At 38.2% G+C, this 21,551-nt stretch overlaps 1 protein-coding gene across 18 annotated transcripts in view; it reads left to right on the top strand.

Moving 5' to 3' along the window:
* Positions 1-21,551, top strand: part of SYNE1 (spectrin repeat containing nuclear envelope protein 1) — a 466,561-nt gene that overhangs the window by 323,142 nt on the left and 121,868 nt on the right. For 13 of the 18 annotated variants that reach the window (XM_081251411.1, XM_081251427.1, XM_081251417.1 and 10 more), the window contains 8 exons: positions 336-470; positions 1,414-1,523; positions 6,505-6,661; positions 10,029-10,160; positions 10,361-10,516; positions 11,102-11,311; positions 15,654-15,755; positions 19,908-20,027. In XM_081251411.1, the coding sequence (XP_081107537.1) occupies positions 336-470; positions 1,414-1,523; positions 6,505-6,661; positions 10,029-10,160; positions 10,361-10,516; positions 11,102-11,311; positions 15,654-15,755; positions 19,908-20,027 (1,122 nt within the window). Of the gene's footprint in view, positions 1-335; positions 471-1,413; positions 1,524-6,504; positions 6,662-10,028; positions 10,161-10,360; positions 10,517-11,101; positions 11,312-15,653; positions 15,756-19,907; positions 20,028-21,551 lie in introns of those variants that run through there. The other 5 variants (XM_081251412.1, XM_081251414.1, XM_081251426.1 and 2 more) reach the window with 2 other exon arrangements.

Here is a 21,551-nt window from a genome sequence, read left to right as displayed (position 1 = left end):
TAGTAAAGGAAATAAGATCTAGAGTTACATTCTCATGGAAAAAATTCCAGAATAATATGTGGTGACCACGTCAGTCAGCTAAAAATCCTAGCCTTTCAAGGACAGTTTTTTCCCCTCAAGTGTTTCTGAGTATAATCATCTATTTATTGTTCTCCCTCCTGCAAATGCCATAAATTCGGTGGGTTTTGTGTTACCATTTTTTTTTTAATGTGGTCTCATGTCCAAATGGAGCCACTTTGGTATCATTCAGACCACGCTAAAAAGGAGCCGTCACTCTGTTTTGGTTAAGGTCTTCCAGTGGGTAGTATGACTCTTGATTTCTGCCTCGTTTAAAGCAGGGGACAGCCCAGGAGAAGGAGGAGAATGATGCTGACCTGGCTGCCACTCAGAGCCCTGGCGTTCAGGAATGGCTGGCTCAAGCTCGAACCGCGTGGACCCAACAGCGACAGAGCAGCCTCCAGCAACAAAAAGTAACGCACTTCCTGACCTTCTCGCCTGCAGATAGACCAAACAAACACCTTGAGAGAAATGTTTTAGAAGGACAAGTTCCTTCTGTACTAAAGATAGAATGCCCCTTTATCTTCTCTTTGGACAGAAGCAGGACCTGGCTGTTTCCTTTCCATGTACTTACTTGTGACCACTGGAATGATTGGTCATTTTAAAGTCAGTTCTCTAAGAAAAGCTTGTGCTTAGTTTTAAAACAGTGTAACTCAGTTATAATCTGCCCTCTGTTTCTAGTCTGGCCTCTATTATAAATAATAAAAACCTCAGAAAGGCCTCTGAGAATTGGTAAATGTCTGAGTTCCATGTTTTTAAAAGAAATGAAATTTGCTTTCAGCTCTCAAGTAGATACCATCACAAAATAGGATTGCAAGTTACTGCCAGGTGAGACACATGAGCTTTGATGACTGAGAAGGATTGCTCATTGATATCTTAACTTTATGGAGAGGGCATATTAAAATATTTTATCAAAGAGTAGAGACATTTCTTATAAATAATGAAAAAGTAAAACTGAGTCCATTGATGATCCAGTTTATCAAGTGAGCGGGAAATTGAAGAGAGCTGTTGCTCTCAAGGATCTCTTTCAGTTAGAACAAGGCAGTATCGATTTTTGAAAAGTGAAAGTGCATTTTGTACCACTTGGGGGCACCATTGCCCAGCAAAAGTTTCTTTTCTCATTGATTTTTTTTTTTCAAGATTATTCAGAGATTATCTTTTATCAAAGCCGAAGAAAGCGACAGAAGACTTGGAGACATGTCTGAACAGTTACCTAAACCACACCTTTTGTGTAATGTGCAAACTTAAAAACTTACTACCAAAGTTCTCTGAGAATTTTCTAGCCATAGAGCTGTGATTGTAGACAATAATCATAAAGTAACAAAGATGTTTTTATTTGTCCTTTTCCTTGAGCAGGAGTTGGAACAGGAATTAGCAGAGCAGAAGAGCCTCCTCCAGTCAGTAGCCAGTCTTGGAGAGGAAATTCTAACCCAACACTCAGCTGCAGAGACCTCTGGTGATGTTGGGTAGGTTTCTTTCGTTCTTTTTTTTTCTTTTAATTCACTAGTTTGTTTTGTTTTTTTAGATTCCATGTTTAAATGATATCATACAGTATTTGTCTTTCTCTGTCTGACTTATTTCAATAAGCATAACACCCTCCAAGTCTATCCATGTTGTTGCAAGTGGAAAATTTTTCATTCTTTTTTATGGCTGAGTAATATTCCATTGTATATATGTACCACATCTTCTTTATCCATTCATCTGTTGATGGACACTTAGGTTGCTTCCATATCTTGGCTACTGTGAATAATGCTGCCATGAACATTGGGGTGCATGTATCTTTTCGAATTAGAGTTTTTATTTTCTTCAAATATATACCCAGGAATGGAATTGCTGGAACTTATGGCAGTTTTATTTTTAGTTTTTTGAGGAACCTCCATACTGTTTTCCACAGTGACTGCACCAATTTACATTCCCACCAACAGTGTACAACAGTTCCCTTTTCTTCACATCCTTGCCAACATTTGTTATTTGTGGTCTTTTTGATGATAGCCATTCTGACAGGTGTGAGGTGATACCTAATTGTGGTTTTGATTTACATTTCTCTGATGACAGCTTACCGTTCTCTTCTTGTCGCTGTTTTCCTAACATTTGAAGAAATGTAAACATCTCACTCAAAATTTTATTTTGAACATCTGCAAAAATTTAATCATTTTGTTTTCACTTTATGATGTTAAATTTACTTGCATTTTGAACATTTTGTTGCGCAGCATGAGTATAGCTAGTAATTATAATGGCTAACTTGCTTGCCCTCTTTCCACTACGCTTAGCATTTCTGTCTATAGAAGATGCTAAGTTCATTTTTAAAATCAAATAAGAAATGCATTATAAAATTAGATTCATGATGTTTCTAACTGAATAATTATATCTAACTGCAAAACATTTTCCCTACCAGAGCTAATCTTCCCCTAATATCATTCTGAAAAATAAATGTATGTGCCTTCTAAGTATCTTGAGTTTTCTTGATGATCTGTTTCTACAGTTTCTGTATATAAAGTCATTGAGCTTTGAGTCCTGGTTTGGAGTAGAGACTGAAAGTCTTTTACACAGGAAAGTAAAGTGTTGAAGAAAAATTAAGGAAAGTGGAGAATTTTCAGGTTGAAGATTCTGGTTTAAAAGGTAGGAAGGAAAATAAACTGAAGAAGAGTGGAAGTGTCCCTGTATCTCGAGGCAGGTCTGGGTTTTATTCCAGTTCTGTATTTGTCACCGTGGAAAAGTAACTCAACTCTGAGACTTTATTTGCTTATCAATAGAATTAGAGTAACAATTGACTACCATCATCACAGAAGGGCTGTGCTGTGAACACTGTGAATGTCAACTGAAAGGATATATAGGAGAAGTATCTTTAAAATCTAAAACATTAAAAAAAACTTTCAGTGAAACCTGTGTTCATGCAATGCTAACGGTTGAAATTTAGCAGCATCCTTTGACACATGACACCATCATGTGTCAAAGAGCTTTAACTCCATGGCCTCCAATGTTTTCATTTCTGAACATTTGTTTGGAGGAAATACATGGTATAAAGATGACTTTTGAAATATTATTTATAATACCAAATAATTAAAAAGACAGAAATGCCTATTAGTAAAAAAAAAAAAAGGCCTAAGAAAAATTTTATGCCTATATAATCTTAACAAAAAATTATGTAACAATATCAGAAAATGTATATGTGGTCCTAAGTAAAAAATGTGGTATAAATTTGAATGTATAGTACATGTATGAGTAAGAAATAGAGTAGATGTGGATGATCAAAAGTAACTTTGGCGAGGGTAGATTTGGATATTTTTCTTTCCTTTTTTTTTTTTAAGTTTATTCAGTTTGACATAAAGTTGCTGACATGTGACACACGTGTTGACTGTATATGTATATACATATAAGAAATAGGAAGATATTCAAGGAAAGAAAAACAAAACAAAAAGCAGTAAAAACTAATAAATATCAATTTAAAAGAATAGGAATGAATACATACAATAGGAATGAATAACATCTACGGTCAGGAATTCCATTAAAATAACCCTAATACGGTACAAATTGTGTTAAAATATAATGGGGTTTTAAAAGTCTCTGTTGTCTTCAGGCCTAAAAATGCTGATAAGGCCATAAACATGTGTCTATATAAATCTAAAACGAGGAACGCTCTTTCGACTCTGAGACTTGCCTTCACCTTGAATTTTCTTTTCTGTTTCCAGTTCTTCTAAGATGTTTATTCATCCCTCATAGTTTTCTGAATATTTTTGACAAACTCTGTTTTTACAAAGAACCCATCCACACATTGCCTCCTCATTGTATGTAGAGTCACGAAAAGCAGCGGTAGGAATATTCTGCAACTTTCTTGCCATGATTTTCTTTTCTTTCCTTGGCCTTTAGCTTTGGAAAGGAGCCAAATGAAAGACAAACAGCTATAAATTGCTCGTTCAAATATAAAAATATTTTAAAGAGAAATTTGCAGTGCAGTACTTGCTTTCTGTAGAACATTTACTCCAAATACTTATAAATTCTTTAATTTTTATACAAAATCTTTAGAAAAATCTCCTTTAAATCTAGTTGATGACAGAACAGCCATGCCTTTCAAGCCTTTAGGTAAATACACCAAGCAAACAAACAACCATAAATTAAACACTATCCAGAAGTCAAAAGAAAAATATATGTATATATTTTTAAAAGAACAGAATAACATTGCTAGGGAAAAACTTTATATATTCAGCCTTCAACATATTAGCTGATTTTCTAAGACTATCAAGTGTGAATTGGTTTATGTCAGAAAATCCCTGTGGGATGGGCATGGTTTGCTTCATGGCTATAAATTTAATAAATAAAGAATAAGTACTATGTGACGTACGGGAGAATTGATGGAGGAGTCCTTCCAAGATCACTAAGGAAACTCAACTGGAAATTAATTGATATAAATATCAAAGGAAAAGAAGAATATTTTCTATGGGAAATGAAAAGTTGTGTTCTTATTTAAGACTAATTTGCTGGTGGCATTATATATGTGTCAATGCTTAAACATAAGAATATATACATATTAAATATCCCCAGGAGGTTTTTTTTTTTTTTTTTTTTTTCCTTTTTTGGCCACACGGCTTGCGAGATCTTAGTTCCCTGACCAGGGATTGCACCCAAGCCCTTTGCACTGAAAGCGGAGTCCTAACCACTGGACCGCCAGGGAATTCCCAAATATCCCCAGGTTTTATACTAAATTGTTATGCAAATATAAATGAATTAAAGGTGATGCACTGCAGTCCACCACCCCAAAAAAACAGCACAATAAAGAAATTTAATTTCAGAAGAATTTTAAAACTTGTTTTTTATTTAAAATGCTTTTTAAAAAGCAGAAAAATTCTTAGGGAATTCCTTGGCAGTCCAGTGGTTAGGACTCTGTACTCTCACTGCCGAGGGCCCAGGTTTGATCCCTGGTCAGGGAACTAAGATCCCACAAGCCGTGGATGAGGCCAAACGGGGGGAAAAAAAAGTCAGAAAAATCCAGAGACTAATATAACAAACAGAATTAGAGGTATCAATTTTATTTTGATATTTTTTCACTCAGCATTACCTTTTTAGATCAATCCATGTTGATACATATAGATCTAGTTTTTTCATTTTAACTGCTTAACAGTATTTTAACTTGTAACAATAACAACTTACCCATTTTCTTATTGATGGGCCTTTATATTGTTGCCATTTTTTTAAATTTTTGTTTTTTTGCTATTACTAGCATTGTTGAACTTAACCTCTTACATGTCTTTAAGTGTGCAGGTGAGAAAGATTCTCTTATATCCTAGAAGTAGAAGTCTGGCATCATAGCCTTATAGATAATTTTTTAAGGTTTACTTCAACAGACCTACCTAAAGAAACTATTCTATTCAATACTTATTCTGAAAATAATTGGCTTTGGGGTAGTATATAGTATTATTCTGCCAATGAACTGGCTATTTTTTTTCTTCACTTGTGCAAAAGTTTCCATCAAAATAATAGTAATGGCTATCTAGTATGTCTTTCGGCTGACATGGTTCTAGTTAGGACTTCAAAACCCCTGACAAACTAGGACCTATTGGAACTTGGGTCCTCCAGACTCTTATCATTGCCATTACCATTATCATTAGGCCCCAGTGATTGAGTGGCTGTTTTTGACCAGATAGGGTCATAGGCATTATGCACATCTTCTCTAAATTTAGTTCTCATACTTCTGCAAGATAGGTACTGTCTTCATTTTAAAGATGAGAAAATTGGACTTCCCTGGCGGTCCAGTGGTTAAGACTCCGCGCTTCCAATGCAGGGGGTGGGGATTTGATCCCTGGTCGGTGAACTAAGATCCCACATGCCGCATGGCACAGCCAAAAGGATAAAAAATTAAAAAGATAAAGATGAGGAAATTGAGGCTCTGAGAAGTGAAGTGACTTACTCAAAGTCACAAATCTAACGTGCTGGAACAGGGAACCCAGATCTGTCTCACCCCAGAGCCATAGTCTCAGATGCTACCTTATGCCTCTCTTTAAGGATGACTCTTCCGCATTCTGTACTCCTATTGCATGTCCTGAAACCTGTTCTGTAGTATTTTCCTTGAACTCAGGGTGAAAACTCTCAATAGACTAGGCAGCATTTTTAGGGCTTTTGAATTAGTTTGTGGGCTATTTGTCAAAGGATACAAGTCTTATCGTCTACTTTCTGGTTCTAAAAGTTATGATTATTTTTATCTTTAATGCTGAGATATTTTCAGTGTATTTTTTAATTATTGTGCTCATGGTTCAATTATATGAGTAAGAATATACTTGCTTTACTATTAGTCTCAAGTTTTCTATTTTAATTTATATCTTTAAAGTATAAGCTAATGACTGAAATAATCTGGTTCCAATTTTAGAAACCAGATCTAGTACACATAATAAATTACCTAGAACTTATTGCCTTTCTACACACATTGTAAACTTAGATTATTTATTCTTCTAATAGCGAAAAACCTGATGTGTTATCCCAGGAGTTGGGGATGGAAGGGCAGAAATCACCTGCTGAAGACCAGATGAGAATGAAATGGGAAAGCCTACAACAAGAATTTAGTACCAAGCAGAAACTGCTTCAGAATGTTCTGCAACAGGAACAAGAGCAAGTGGTATCGAACATTTTGCTTTTACATATTAACTAATATAGCAGATGTACAGCTGATGCTATGGGAATGAATATAACTGTGCAGCAACCTATATTTCATTATCAATTCCAAAATAAGACATAAAAAATTACTCATCCTACACTCTTCTTAACAAGCCTGTTTCACATATCCCTTTATAATGATATATATATATGTGGAAATTTATTTGACTTCTAGATACTGTTTTCCTCAGAGAAGATTAATATCTGATGACTCATTAGCATAAACCATTAAATTTCAAATGGGCCCCCCCTTTTTTCCCACAACTTTGAAAATTAAGGATGCAAACTAAGGATATACACATCCAGGCCAAAAAAAAAAAAAAAGCTACAAATTTGTCAGTAAGTTATCAAGTTATCTTATTTTCTATTGCTACTTCTGGTATTTAATCATTTCAGAAGATCTTACTGGGAAACACACTGGGACCTCAGTGGAGCTAAAGGGAGGGGGATTCAGGGGTCAGTTACAGTGGTCACTGGCCCACCTGTAGGCTGGTTCCCAAGATGGGTGGGTACTCGTGATGTTGGACTTGGTTCCAACAAGCAAGCCAAATCCACTGGAATTAAATATAGCAACCGAAGGTTCCAGATAGATAATAGCTATGAGTTCACCCTAAGCAGAAGCCTGAGAACAACAGAGAGTCAGAGAGATTCACCCCTTAAGAGCTAGTCAGGGAAGCCTGTGATGCTCACCACAGCTGTGGCCTGGCAGGATGCTGGAGATAGAAGCCTATCCCAGGTCCTGGGTCAGCCCTGCTCTGGCCGTCCCACCACGGTGGTATCATCAGAGCAAGTTCTAAGACCTTCACTGTGGATCTGGGGAAGCTGCTGTTTTCACTGCTGTGCTCCGGACTAGCTTGGGAGCTGGGAGAGGCTGACCCCGGAAGAGAAAGGGTATCAATAATTACAGAGCATCTGAGGAGGGAAAGGCAGGAGCTGACAAAGCGGGCACTGTAGGGCAGGTACACCTTGCCAGGATCACCTGAAAGGGGGGTGTCTAAAGGTCCCCCATCTGCTGAGAGCCGTGTGTAAGTCGTGCAGAGCCATTCATCTCTGTCTCCTTTTGCAGCATCTTGGGGCATTCACACTTTCTCACTCCCTGGCTGGGGCCTTCTTTGCCAGTGTCCACAGGAACATCACCAGCTCTGGCCCTGGAGAATAGAAAGCCCTCCCTTTCCAGAGGCAGTTGTCTCGAAATCATACTCCACCCTGGCACACAGGGCCCTTATACCTTTTGCATGGACCTCCTACCTGTGTTTGAATGAATCCTTCTTCACACCCCTGATCAAACATTCCTCAGACTCATGGCTTGAGTTCTTGATTTCTGATGTAGATCTCCTGGACTTCAGAACAGCACTCTTCATGTTATAGGATTTCCCCATTCCTTGGTCTATAAGTGATATTTACAGTCCTAAATGGTGGACTGCAGCCTTTTCTGACTATCCTAAGTCAGATAAATCTGGGATATTTCTAGTCACATTCCATGCTTACTTACTATTCTTTTTTTTTTTTTTTTTTTTTGCGGTACGGGGGCCTCGCACTGCTGTGGCCTCTCCCATTGTGGAGCACAGGCTCCAGACGCACAGGCTCAGCGGCCATGGCTCACGGGCCCAGCCGCTCCGCGACATGTGGAATCTTCCCAGACCGGGGCACGAACCCGTGTCCCCTGCATCGGCGGGCGGACTCTCAACCACTGTGCCACCAGGGAAGCCCTACTTACTATTCTTCATTCGTGAAATGCCCGACCCCTGATTCTGCCTCTTGTCCATTCAACTTAAACACTTACATGAGTCACCCATCCAGCATTGTTGACCTGGACGTCTCCTCCATACCTACTCTCATCTTGGAGAGCTGCTTTTTCTCTCAGGGCCCTGTCAGCACTTTCTTCTCTTTGGTGTGAAGAGGTGAGAGAAAAGTACAGGAAGAAGTAGTCCGGCTATGAGTTTCCAAAAAGAAGGGGCATGATCTATTAGGAACATATTTTGTGTTCTAGGTGTTAACATAACAGTGCTGTGCTGAGGTTGACATTACCTCTCTTCGTAGATCAGCCAGCTAAGGCTTGGAGAGATTAGATAATTTCTCAGGGTCTTGTGACTAAGACGAGGCCGAACTGGGATGGGGATGCAGGTCCGTTTAACTCCGAAGTCCCTCCTTTTACATGTTACCTTACTGACAATTTTGTACACTGGATGTTATACTAAACTAATCTCAAGTGCAAAAATGGGCACTTTTGCCTCAAGTTCATTAGGTCAAAAGGCATCCATCTTTCGGAGCAATGTTTCTTTGTTCACTTCCACTGTATTTAGCATCTCTGCAGAACACCTGGCCTCAGGATGAGATATGGCTTCTGCTCCTAGGAACCTGTAACCCAACTAAGGAAATACTTGAGACATTTCTGAAAAATTAAGCAGCTGGGGAGGCTTCATTAGCAGGAATTAAAAAGGAAACAAAAGTAAAAAAAAAAAAAAAAGGAAAGTGGCTAGAAGAGGTGTGGAATTTAAGGCAGTGGATTATAAAGAGATGCTGGGTGGTGAACAGTCCAGCCACAGTGGGGAATGAGCCTGGCATGTTTAGAGGATAATGAGTTAATCAGCCTGAAAAGTAAGGACAAGATGAGGTGTTCTAAAAAATTACAGGGGCTTCCCTGGTGGCGCAGTGGTTGAGAGTCTGCCTGCCGACTCAGGGGATATGGGTTCGTGCTCCGGTCCGGGAAGATCCCACATGCTGTGAAGTGGCTAGGCCCGTGAACCATGGCCGCTGAGCCTGCGCCTCCAGAGCCTGTGCTCCACAACGTGAGAGGCCACAACAGTGAGAGGCCTGCGTACCACAAAAAAAAAAAAAAAAAAAAAAAAAAATTACAGGACACTGAGTTTGATCAGAAACATCATTAAAATGTTTGAGTGCTAGGCCATATCATGGTCCTTACTGGGGAGACACTGTGTTTGCCTAAAAGAGTTTAGGGGGGAAGTAAAGGAATCATGAAAGCAAAGGGATCAGTCTAGTTCTGGTATTTCGGCTGAATTATTTCATCATGGGTTGTGCTAAAACCAAGATTAAGTTGAGAGGAAGTCTGTGATGAGAATTCAGGCATTTTTTTCTACTCTTTTCTTCTCTCTCTTTTTTTTTTCTTGGTCCATCAGGGAAACATTGCCATTGCTGAATCTGGTTATCATGTTTAGTGGACATGGATGGTGTGTTGTAAGGTTGTTTTTCTCCAGCAGAGGTTTCCATAAACACAGTTTTTCCAGCATTTGCTTCAGTGTTCATTTCTAAATGAGAACACCTGGATAGAGTACAACTGGTCCTAAATAAGCTCTCCTGTCTGCCTGCAGCTTTACAGCAGGCCAAATCGGCTCCTATCTGGCATGCCACTGTACAAAGGGGACAGACAGGCCCAGGATAAATCCGCAGTGACGTCTTTGCTGGATGGATTGAACCAGGCCTTCGAGGAGGTTTCAGCCCAGGTAGGGCGGTGCACTTGGTCTGCTTGTGGATCTGGGATCCCAGGGGGTTGCTCCACCCCTGGGCGTGAACTGTTGAGACCCAGCGCTAGTGATTAGCCCGGAAAGGCAGAGCCACTGGACCCCAGCATCTCATCCTGGTATTTTTCTTTGATTCCTCAAAACACTGTAATTAATCCTTTGTTCCTTACTTTTTTTCTCAGAGTGGAGGGACAAAGAGGCAGAACGCTGACTTGGAACAGAAGTTATACAATGGGGTCTCGGCTACCTCTACTTGGCTGGATGATGTGGAGGAACGTTTATTTGCTGCCACAGCACTTTTACCAGCAGAGGCAGAAACTTGCCTCTTTAACCAAGAGGTAAGGTTGGCAGCCCGTGTCTGTGAGTGTATGACATTACACGGCACTTGAAATGCTGACATTGGATAATTAACATTACATATAAAGAAGGTCAAGCATAAAACAGTTCTAATAAGGGACAAATGAGGTGTATTTCCAAGCAGCATAATGCAGAAAAGAATTGCCTAAATATTAAAAGCTGTCAAAGATATTTATGTTTTGTATTTTTATTCTTTGTCTTGTGTATGTAGGAGGTGGAAAAAACTGAGTTCTCTGTAGGAACCCTGTTGTATATTGCAAAGCTTCCTTCCACATATGAAACACAGGCTAAAAATAATAATTATGAATTTCTAAATGGCACTTTAGAAAACTCATCTTTTCACCAAATATTATATATTAATATTAGAAAATGATGTAAAGTTTCTGAGAAAATAACAGTAACTTGCCTAATATTTATAGAAGTGTATGAAGTGGTCCAACTTGCCTTAGATGTAATTATCACTGAGCAGTATGAGAGACATAGTGGACTTCCTATGAGGAAATGACTCTATTTGTATATAAATTCATAGATCTAAACATTGAAATGCACTTTCTTATCAACCCCAGACTCTTGCCAAAGATATTAAGGAAATGTCTGAAGAAATGGATAAGAACAAGAACTTGTTTTCCCAAGCCTTTCCAGAGAATGGTGATAACCGAGATGTTATTGAAGACACTTTGGGTTGTCTTGTGGGCAGGTTATCTTTGCTAGACTCAGTAGTAAATCAGCGATGTCATCAGATGAAGGAAAGACTTCAGCAAATACTAAATTTCCAGGTAAGACATTATCAAGAGATGTTTCACCATCTTCCAGCTACCTTCAACAATAAACAGGATCTTATCAAGGTATGATATAGACCTACCTTTTTTTTCAAAGGTACAAAGAGCAAGAACATTACAGAAAAACAAGGGGGTTGAACTCAAGGAATAGAAAACAAAGTTTTATGCTCCTAGAAGTGGAAGGTTGAGAAAATCAGCCAACCAAACTTAGGGCTGAATAGAACTTTAAATTCAACCAGTGAAGTTCATATATATGGCATATTATAATGATAATTTCCAGTTGATAAAACTGGAGTTTAAAACATAAGACCAAAGAAACATGCAGGAAGTAATAAATAGCACCCTTTGGGAATACTTACATTCTAATTGAATTTTATTTGTAGTGAACACAGAAGATTTATAAAATAGATTCATGTAATACATGTAATTAGGGCCAAGGGGTTGATGTAAAATTTTGAATTCCAAGAAAATACTGTAAAGTGTCAAATAAACGTACCACTAGCCAGGAAATGTGGAATTTTCTAGATATTCATCTAGAGGGACAAATTATCATTGCCTTCCAGTAGTTTACATTCTTAAAACTATAAACTAAAATTATCACAAACATTTGTGTATCATTGCTCTATTCACAAGAAATCTTCACATGTATTATTGACATAATAATATTATGATTTTTATCACCTATTGCTGCATAACCTTAGCTGCTTCTCTGACCTAAGTATCCTCAACTATTAAATCATGCCCACAGTAACTACCTTTTAAGGTTTTGTGAGGATAAAATGAGTTAAAATGTGTAAAATACTTTAAACAGTGTCTGAAACGTAGTAGGCACTCAGCAAATTTTGTTACTGTTGCTGCAATTAATAGTAGTACTTATGGTAATAGATATAGGATCTAAAACCAATGGAAAAGTTAAATTATTTTTCCAAGGTTATTTAACCATCAAGAACTAGAGCCAGGATTTGACCCAAAGAATGTTTGTATATTTTATATTGTTAGAATGATGGCGGGGGAGTTGGAGAAAAGTAGACCTATTCAAGGTATATTTGGAAGGCAGAATCAATAAGGGAGCATCTGTTTGCATCTGGGCAACAAGAGAAAGGGGCACTGCTGAGGAACTCCAGGGACTCTGACGTGAGCATGTGGGGGGCATTGGCTGACAGAAAAGACAGGTGGGAGCAGTGCCACGGGCCAAGGGGCAAGACTGGGTCGCTAGCAGTACCACTGGCTAGGCAAGGATATCGGGTAGAATTAAAATACTCAGGTGAATAGTCGCAAGTCTGTGGCTTAGAAAAATGACCTGCATTGGATATTTGCATTTGTATCTGTTATGCTGTGTAGTACACAGAGAGGAAAGAGCATTTCCCTTTCAGTTAGAAAACCTGGGGTTGATTATTTGGGTATTTTGTCTTGCATGCAAGACCTGATTGCATGTACATCTGTACATAGTATGTCTAAAATCAGCTAAACTGTTGTGCAACTTATGGAAACTTGTTTCATTACTCTAAAATTCCTCTGGCATAAAATAACACACTGAGTTTTAATAGCATTCCAGTCAATTGGCCATGAATGAGGTGGGTTAGAAGTGCAAATGGGTGTGTCACTAGGAGGCGTGTTTCCCTTTTTCAAATTGCGTTCTCTGTGCTAGTGTCTTTGGTACTTTTAAATTGTTATCGGTAATCATAGCCAGTCACAGTAAAAACTGAACTAAGCATGAATACTCTGGAACTTATTTTGGGTAGAGGATCAAGAGAAGAACAAGTAATCTTGAAATGCTCTTTCAATCATGTTCTCTATTTTTCTTCTGCCAACAAGTTTCTACTTGCTGGTGGCCAGCTCACAAACAAAAACTGACATTTCAAAATGTCTGTGCTCCAATTTAATTGAGTGAAGGAGTTCCAATGTTAATATAATTAAAAGTCAAGCCACAAACCATTTTATTTTACTTTGCACTGAGCATCTGGTATACTCTCAGTGCTCGGTGCTTATTGGAATGGTAGCCTTCATTTTCCAGTTAACTTTTTTTGTGTGTGTGTGGTATGCGGGCCTCTCACTGTTGTGGCCTCTCCCGTTGCGGAGCACAGGCTCCGGACGCGCAGGCTCAGTGGCCATGGCTTACAGGCCTAGCCGCTCCGCGGCATGTGGGATCTTCCCGGACCGGGGCACGAACCCGTGTCCCCTGCATCGGCAGGCAGACTCTCAACCATTGCGCCACCTGGGAAACCCCCAGTTAACTTTTGAGTATTAGCTTTTGCCAGATGCTAACGTTATCCTATACCCAACAGACAATCTGGAAAATGGGTAGATGTTATGTAGAAGTATGTTATCTACACTGAATCGCAAGTTAATTATCACCTATTCTGTATTTTTAAAACTTTTATTCATAGACTTAAACCCAAACAAATTTCCTAGACATTTTTATAGTTGAATATTTTATTTAAAAAGTAAAAAATGAAAGAATTTCTTATTGAATGAGCAAGGCAACGCAAATGATTTTAAAACTTGAAACTTTCTGTTTCTCAAACAGCTAGAAGCCCACCTCTTTATGCCCTACAAGTAATTCCAGTAACTGTAAGAAAAAAATTGTAATGTCTGTTATGTGTGTAGTATATAGATACCTTAAATACCCTGCTGTATCACAAGTGTGGTATTAAGAAATGGTTAAAGCCTTTGGATTTTCATTCTTAAGAAAATATCAACATCCATATGGTTATAAGCATGTCTTAAAGTCTTTTATTTAGTAATTTTTAAATCAGTCATATTCTCTTCTTTACTTTCTTCTTGGCTAGTCTCTTCTAGTAATTAGTGCAGCTTCTAGAAATGTGAACTCTGTTCTCTATTACCTGGAGTAGAATATGATTAATATAGAAAATGTGCTATTAAAAATGTAAAGATGATATACAGCAAATACATATACCCTCTTCATTTCTAACCCATGTTATTTATACTTATCTACTCGTTTAGATGAACGGAACTAATGTTTTTCTAAATATATGTAGGTAATAAGGACTTTATTTCTTTTGAATCTGTTCAAACGAATGAGAACATCTTTTCTTATGCATATAAACAGATAAATGTATCATGGTTCTAATGGCCCACGTGGCCTTACACTGAACACAGCTGAATGACACAAGCATTATCATAACTCATAAGCAGAACCCTTGTTTCTGGCATCGTTTTCCCAGTGCTGTTCTTATAATTTCTCATGTAGTCTGCAGCTAGGCTTGCAGATTGGTTTGGGTTTTGGTTAGCGACAGTTATTGCCTCTTAGGATCATATGCTTTTCTCTAAATCTCATGTTCAGTTCTATTTCTTCTTTTTAAACTGCATAATACACCTACTTTTTTGCTTTAGCCTTGTATTTTGTGTTATAATGCTGCCATATATCCTTAAAGACTTTTTTTCTTCTTTGGTGTGATTATCCTTCTACCTATGAGACAGTCAGAACTTTTGCATCTTGGTACCATACACACATGCGATCAGCGTCCGCTGAAGAGAATGTGATAAGTCAGACTTCAGCCTATGATGAGCAACCAGCCCATCATAGAAGTTTCTAACTAATAAGAAATAGAGCTTACTTGTTGATATTTCAGGAGAAAAATTAAAAATGTTATAATTCAAGTTCTGTTCTAGTTCATTATTCCTTTTAGAATTGAATATCAAAATTCTGATAGTTATCTCCTTTCTGTACAAAGTTAACTCAATATAAGTATATTTGGATGTTTAAATGAGTAATGTTTATGAATAGGCTTAGCTAAGATCTTTTTGTGTTGTCTTTTCATATGTCTTTGGTCACTGTGAATAATGTTGATCTTCTAAACTTCTGGATGGCTTTTTATAAGCGTGTGCAAATTCTTTGAAAATAAGAGAAAGAAGGAAGTGAGGGAGAGAGGGAAGGAGAGGAGAGAGGAAAAAAAGGATCATAATTATTCTTAAGAATAATACTTTTCCCCCAAACACAACACCACCTACAGGTGGTTTTACTAGCTAGAAGTCCTTAGTGTAATATTTCTGCTGCAATATTTAAATGTGCTCATTTATTACAGAAATAACAAGAACATTCGGGTGACCAATATTGCTTTTTATTTGTGTACTTCGTCTCCATCTCTGTTGTGTTGGAAATGCTTTGTATAATAAATTTTAGCACTTGTGTAAATTTTTTAGCACTTGTATAAATTGTTACCAGTTCCTTTTATTTTCCCATAAGATAATATTGTTTCTTCTGGAAACTATTAACTTCCTACCCCAGTATATTATTTCTAAGAATGTGTGTTATATTTACAACTATTTTGAATTTCCTGTTACACATGTTAAGCCTTCCTGTTGCTTTCCTCCTTAGAATGATCTGAAGGTGCTGTTTACATCGCTGGCTGACCACAAGTACATCATTCTGCAGAAACTGGCAAATGTGTTTGAACAGCCTGTGGCAGAGCAAATAGAGGTATTTACAGCTGCCTTTTTCCATAAGAGCAAGTGCAATGAGTAGATCTGATTCACTATGAAATTCCAAATATCCTTTGGAATATTAATGGCTTACTGTAGCATTTTTGTTTGTCATCTATTTTGTTTTTAAGTACCAGGTTTACATCAGATTACATTGACTCTGTCACTTACTTCTGTGTGTAGCCAGGAAATGTGAGAGAGGAAAAGGTGTTAGTGACAGATGCTGACCTGAAGGTGTTTGCCACCTAACAATGAGATTAGATATGAACCTCAATGACACTTGACGGGGAGTCAGACCGTCCTGGTAGCATTACACATACAGCACTATGGATGTTTAGAAGCTGGGAGATTACCTTCAGCAGCGGTAGGATTAGGGGAAAATTTTGTAAAGGGAAATTCGAGCTGGACTTAGAAGTTTGGGCACACAGAGACTGGGAAGAAAGGTGTTCTAGTAAAGAGGACAGCAAGAACAAAGGCCTAAACGTTAGACCATTCAGGGCACTTGGGGAGAAAAGCAAATAATCCTGTTTGGCTGAACTTAACAATGAACAAAGGTGATTGAGGGGAAGTAGGGTTCAAAGAGAAAATTGGAAGCAACTTATAGAGCCTATTGAATGTCAGAGAATTTGGACTTTGTTCTACAAATGAGCGGTCAACTTTATTGCTTGCGCACTTCATTGGTTAAAACAATAAGCACACACCACAAATATATGTGTATTTACTTATTTATAAATTATAAGCAGGCACTGTGTTATAAAGCATACACACAACTGAAAATTAAAAATGCATGTGGTTGTATATAAAGGAAAGACATAGTGTTTCATTCTCATCGATCATCTTATACACTTTTGGGTACTTATACTCACCTTGGAGACCCCTGGCAGTGGAAAGTCACTAGGGATGTGTGGGGGTGAGGATAAGTGTCAGTGACCACTCCTGCATCTGGTGCTTGACATGACAGCTCAGGAGGAGGGAGGAAACGGGAAGGATGTTACACAGAACATCCCATTTCATAAACTAAGTAATTATGAAAATGTGTGCTTTAATAGAATTGCATACCCTAGTTTCAGTAGACCTCTAATGGTTCTGTGGGTAGAGGCCATAGGGAATCACCTGAAATACAGACCACCTCAAATACTTCCCTATAGGACGAGATATCTAGATCTCTCTCCCTCTCTGACCATCTAAAACAGTTCGCAAAATTATATGTGAACATGTATCTTTCTGCACCCTAATTTCATCGGTTTTTTAACAGAGATCCCTCATTCTTCCCAAATTGAAAATCATTCGTCCGTGTCATAACTTCTACTTGAAAGGACCCTTTTTTATTATTATTATTTTTGGGGGGCTTATAATGTACCCAATCCCAAACAGAATTTGAGCAGCCATAAGAGTGCTTTGCCTTTAATTTCTAATGTGAAATTTAGGATATGTATGATCACAAGTAACACTTCTACTGACTATTGACCAATACAACCAATGTAAATTCCAGAGATAAAAATAAATTACTCATTATTTCACTGAATAAATGGAAAGCAACTAAAAAAGTGCTAATTCCATCCCTACCCTCCTTGGGTTAAAGAGGTAACAGTAGCAGAAGCATGGGGATATATTCATCTTTTGAGTCGTGTCATTCTGACCTAGAACAGACCTGTTGCCCCATAAGCCTGTTGCACAGCTGTCTTCTTCAATCTCCCTTTACTACCATTCTGAGAATTTCCTTCACTTCTCCCTTCTGCTGGGTCTTCTCTTTCCTGAGTTTCAAGTCTTTCTCTTTACTGTATTGCTTCCTTGCTTTCTTAGTGCACATCCTTACTAAGAAAGGATGCATGCTACATATATTTTTCAATATTTTGCATGTCTGAAAATGTTCTAGTCATATGCTCACATACTACTCATACTGATAGCTTGGCTCTTTTTAGAATTCTTGGTCAGTTCTTTATAGAGTTTTGAGGCTTTTCCTCCATTGTTTTCTAGCTTCCAGTGTTGGCTTGAGGAATTGAAAATTGTTCTAATTCCCAAAGGTCTCAGTCTTCTGAAATTTCACAATGACATGCTTGGGGATAGTCTGTTTCATCCACTGGGCTGGGGGCTCAATGGGCTCTTTTGATCTGGCAGCTCTCATCTTTCTATTCTGGAACATTTTCTAAGAGTTATTTAAATATTTTTCATCCCTCTATTTTATCTGTCTCCCTTTCTGAAACTCCTTTTAGGCAGATGTTGGATGTTCTGGTCCAATCCTCTAACTTTCTTATCAAGGGACATTTCTCTCTTTGTCTTTTTGCTCTGCTTTCTGGAGACTTCCTCAGTTTCAACTCTAAACTTTTCTATTGACTTCTGCATTTCTACTCTCATGCATTTAATCTTCTCAGAGCTCTTTTTGGTTCTCCAAATGATCCATTTTTGGTAGTATCCTGTTCTTTTTAAAATAGATGCATTGTCTTTTATAATCTCTCTGGTATATTAGTGATTTTGGGGTTGAAAGCGTTTTGAGGGGACTTTGGGGGAGTTTTTTATTTGTTGGTTTTTCCTGTATAGTCTATTTCCCTCCAGGTTGCTTTTAATTTGTTTGCTTATTTTGGTCTCTGTCTTTCATGTTAGAGGCTTTTCTCAGATATATGGAAATGCTTTGTTGTCTATTCACATTTAGCATGAGAGACTGAATGGGAACTTCATGAATGGATGAGGCTTGACAATTTTGAGATTTATTGAAGGATGATCTGTGTGGGCTATTGGAGAACCCTTGTGTCAAATTTTTTAGGTATTTTCTGTTGGTCTTTTCATATTCTCCCGCCCACCCCCTTCTGTCTGGAGAGTAGAAACAAGGCTTCAGCACTCTAGGAGATGTAGGGGCTCCATATCCAGCATTCAGTGGGTGTTGTCACTTTATCCCCTTGTTTTCAGTCAAGGACTCAAGCCCACAACTGTGCCTGGTGCCCCTCAGTCCAGAGACATCTGTTTTACCTTCTCCAGAAAATGAACTTTCAGTCTTTCACCAAGGAAGGGAAGAGCCAGTGTGGAATGAGGAGGGGGGTCTGGGAATCCAAGTGCTCTTTAAGCAGCTTTCCACCAACCCTCCTTATTTAGCAACCGCCCCATGTTGCCCAGGGTTCCAGAGGTTCCTGTTGCTTTAATTTGGTGATAAAGCAACCCTGCTAGCTTAGGATTCAGCTTTCTCAGATTTCCTAAGTCAATTCCCATGTATCCTTCTGATTTTCAGCTTGCAAAATTTTGTTGGTATTCCCCTCTTTCCTGTTTCCTTGCCCTTGTAGATTTATGAAGGAAAAACACACCAGAAAACAAGCAAACAGAATATTGGCAGTGGTTGTAGTGGGGACTCAGGAAAGAGAAAATAAGACACATGTGTTTCATCTGCCATTTGGAGTCCATGTTCTTTTCATCCTTCAAGGGCAGCTGAGGTTGCTTTTCTTCCAGAAGCTTTCCTCGACTGCTCCAAGATTCACTGGTATCTCCCTGCTCCAAAGTCCTCTAACAGGGATGAGCTGCAGCAAGCTTAGTACATAACTGTATTCAGCCTTGTTTCCTTTTCTTCTGTTTACTCAGGCTTCCTAAGCAGACTGGAAGCTCCTTGAAGGCCAGGTTGATGTCTTGTCCTGCTTCTGTAGACCTCACCCTGGGAAGACAAGGCCCAGCGCTAGCTGTCACTTTCATACTTGATTGCTTGCCCTCCCATTTCACAATGGAGTACGCTCTCTCTGACCATGCTGTAGCGTAGTTTCCTCTTTCCTCACTGCACCTCTCGTCAAAGATGCTCAAAACTGCATTTCAGAAAACCAGAACACGATCCCCTAGAACATCTTAGGCAAATACCTTTTTCTAAAGACGTCCTAAAATCACGCTTCTTTTTCAGGGTGCTATTCACCATTTCCCTTATTTGTTCAAGGAAGCCATTGTTCTCCCAGCCCTCCATGCTAAGCTCCTCCAACCTCCTTACCTTTAAAATATCTGATCTGTAGTATAATAAAGGGCCTTCTTCACTTTTCTGTTTAATAGAGGACCATCATTTTTATGTTGCATGGAAAATGTTTTAGGTGGAGAAGAGAGGAACAAATTAGGAGACACGATAATCATACTTTGCATGGCAAATTGTTCATGGGAGTTTTAATAAAATGTCATAAATCTTATATAGGCAATACAGCAGGCTGAAGACGGTCTAAAGGAATTGGATGCGGGAATCACTGAGTTGAAAAGGCGTGGTGACAAGCTGCAGATTGAGCAGCCTTGGGTGCAAGAACTCTCCAAACTCCAGGTACAGTTTTCTACCAATGGCATTCAGCTTCAATGGTACATCCTAACTGGAAGTCAAGAAAAAGTTATTTTCTCTATTTTTTCAGGCTTTCTCTATAAAATTCATGTCATTTAGGCCCAATGTTTCTTCGAAGTAACTCTTAGAACATTTTCTGAAACTTTTATCATATTTAGTACAACAAAATAAATTGACATATTTTGAGATATACTGCAGGGCAGTCTGTGTGCATTTGTTGGAGGACCCTTGTGTCAAATTTTTTAACTCTTTTCTTGTATTTTCTTGTATTCTCATGCTTTGAGGATTTTTTTGACATTATTATTCCAATGGCTAAGCATTATAGCATAGTTTAGTTGTGGCATATTATTTTCTACTGTAGAAAATTTAATAACTGGCAATCCTACCTAGAAAAGTTAAAAAAAGGCTATCTACCCTGTATTGTACTACACCCAAAAAAATTTTAAGGAAAAAACACTTAAGCTAATACTTTTAGAAAGTGTATTTTCTCAAGTTCAAAATTATAGTTTCTATTTCATACATGTTTGAATGGAAAAGAGACATTGTTTCAATTCCAGAACAGCAACAAAAAATTAAAGGTAGCTGAAATCCAAACAGACTTCCTGGCATCTTTCAGGAGTAGAGAATTAACACTTTGGATTAGTGTTTTTCTAAATCTGGCACTTAGGCAAGAATCTGATCTCAGGTTGGTAGGAAGATACTGGGATAGTAAACCAGCAAAGTGTAGCATCTGAAAGGCAACACAGTTAATTTATATTGAGAAAAAATATGTGCACGTGTCAGATTTTCTCTGCACACATGCCGTATTACAGAACCATTGAGGGATTAATAGTATGAGTCCAATACAGGGTCACAAGTTCTTACTTTTGAGAAAATAAAATACCTCTTATTTTAAAAAGAACATTTTTATTTCAACTATCTCATTCCATTATCTAACATTTCATCATGTGATGAGCCCATGGCCCTGACTCTGTCCTTCTTAGACAGTTTTCCGACAGTCCTTAAATGTCAGGTGTAAGAGTCAAGCGTCATAGCTGTAAATACGCATTAAAGTTGAACTTTTCCAGATTGAGGCATTTTGGCCTGCTAAACCTTAATATGATACATTAATCAGGTCCATATGGCTCAAATAAATTTTGTATTTGGTGTATCATCGTCCGCTAAAATGTCTTTCCAGCTTAAATAGTTATTTATTTACCCCACCGCATTTGGCAAAAACATTGCCTTTTTAAGTTTTAAAGTCTTTCTGCTCACATTAAACTCCTCTGTTTCTGTAGCTCTTTATTTAAGGAATAGTCCCAAATCTGATTATTACTTAGCAGACCAAATGTTGAGGATGCTCTATTCAGTTACTCTAAAATTAGAAAATCTGAGAGCATGATAAAAATTAAAACTACATTTTCTATGACATTTCCCTCAGCCACAAGAACAATTTTTCAGCATTTTAACCCCATGGAAACTATTGACCTCCTGTGAGCACAGGTGTTAAACGTACCTCATGAAGAGGTA

This window comes from Mesoplodon bidens (genome assembly GCF_964165515.1).
Source record: "Mesoplodon bidens genome assembly, chromosome: 12".
Classification (NCBI taxonomy): Eukaryota; Metazoa; Chordata; class Mammalia; order Artiodactyla; family Ziphiidae; genus Mesoplodon; species Mesoplodon bidens.
This window is presented reverse-complemented; position numbering and strand designations above follow the sequence as displayed.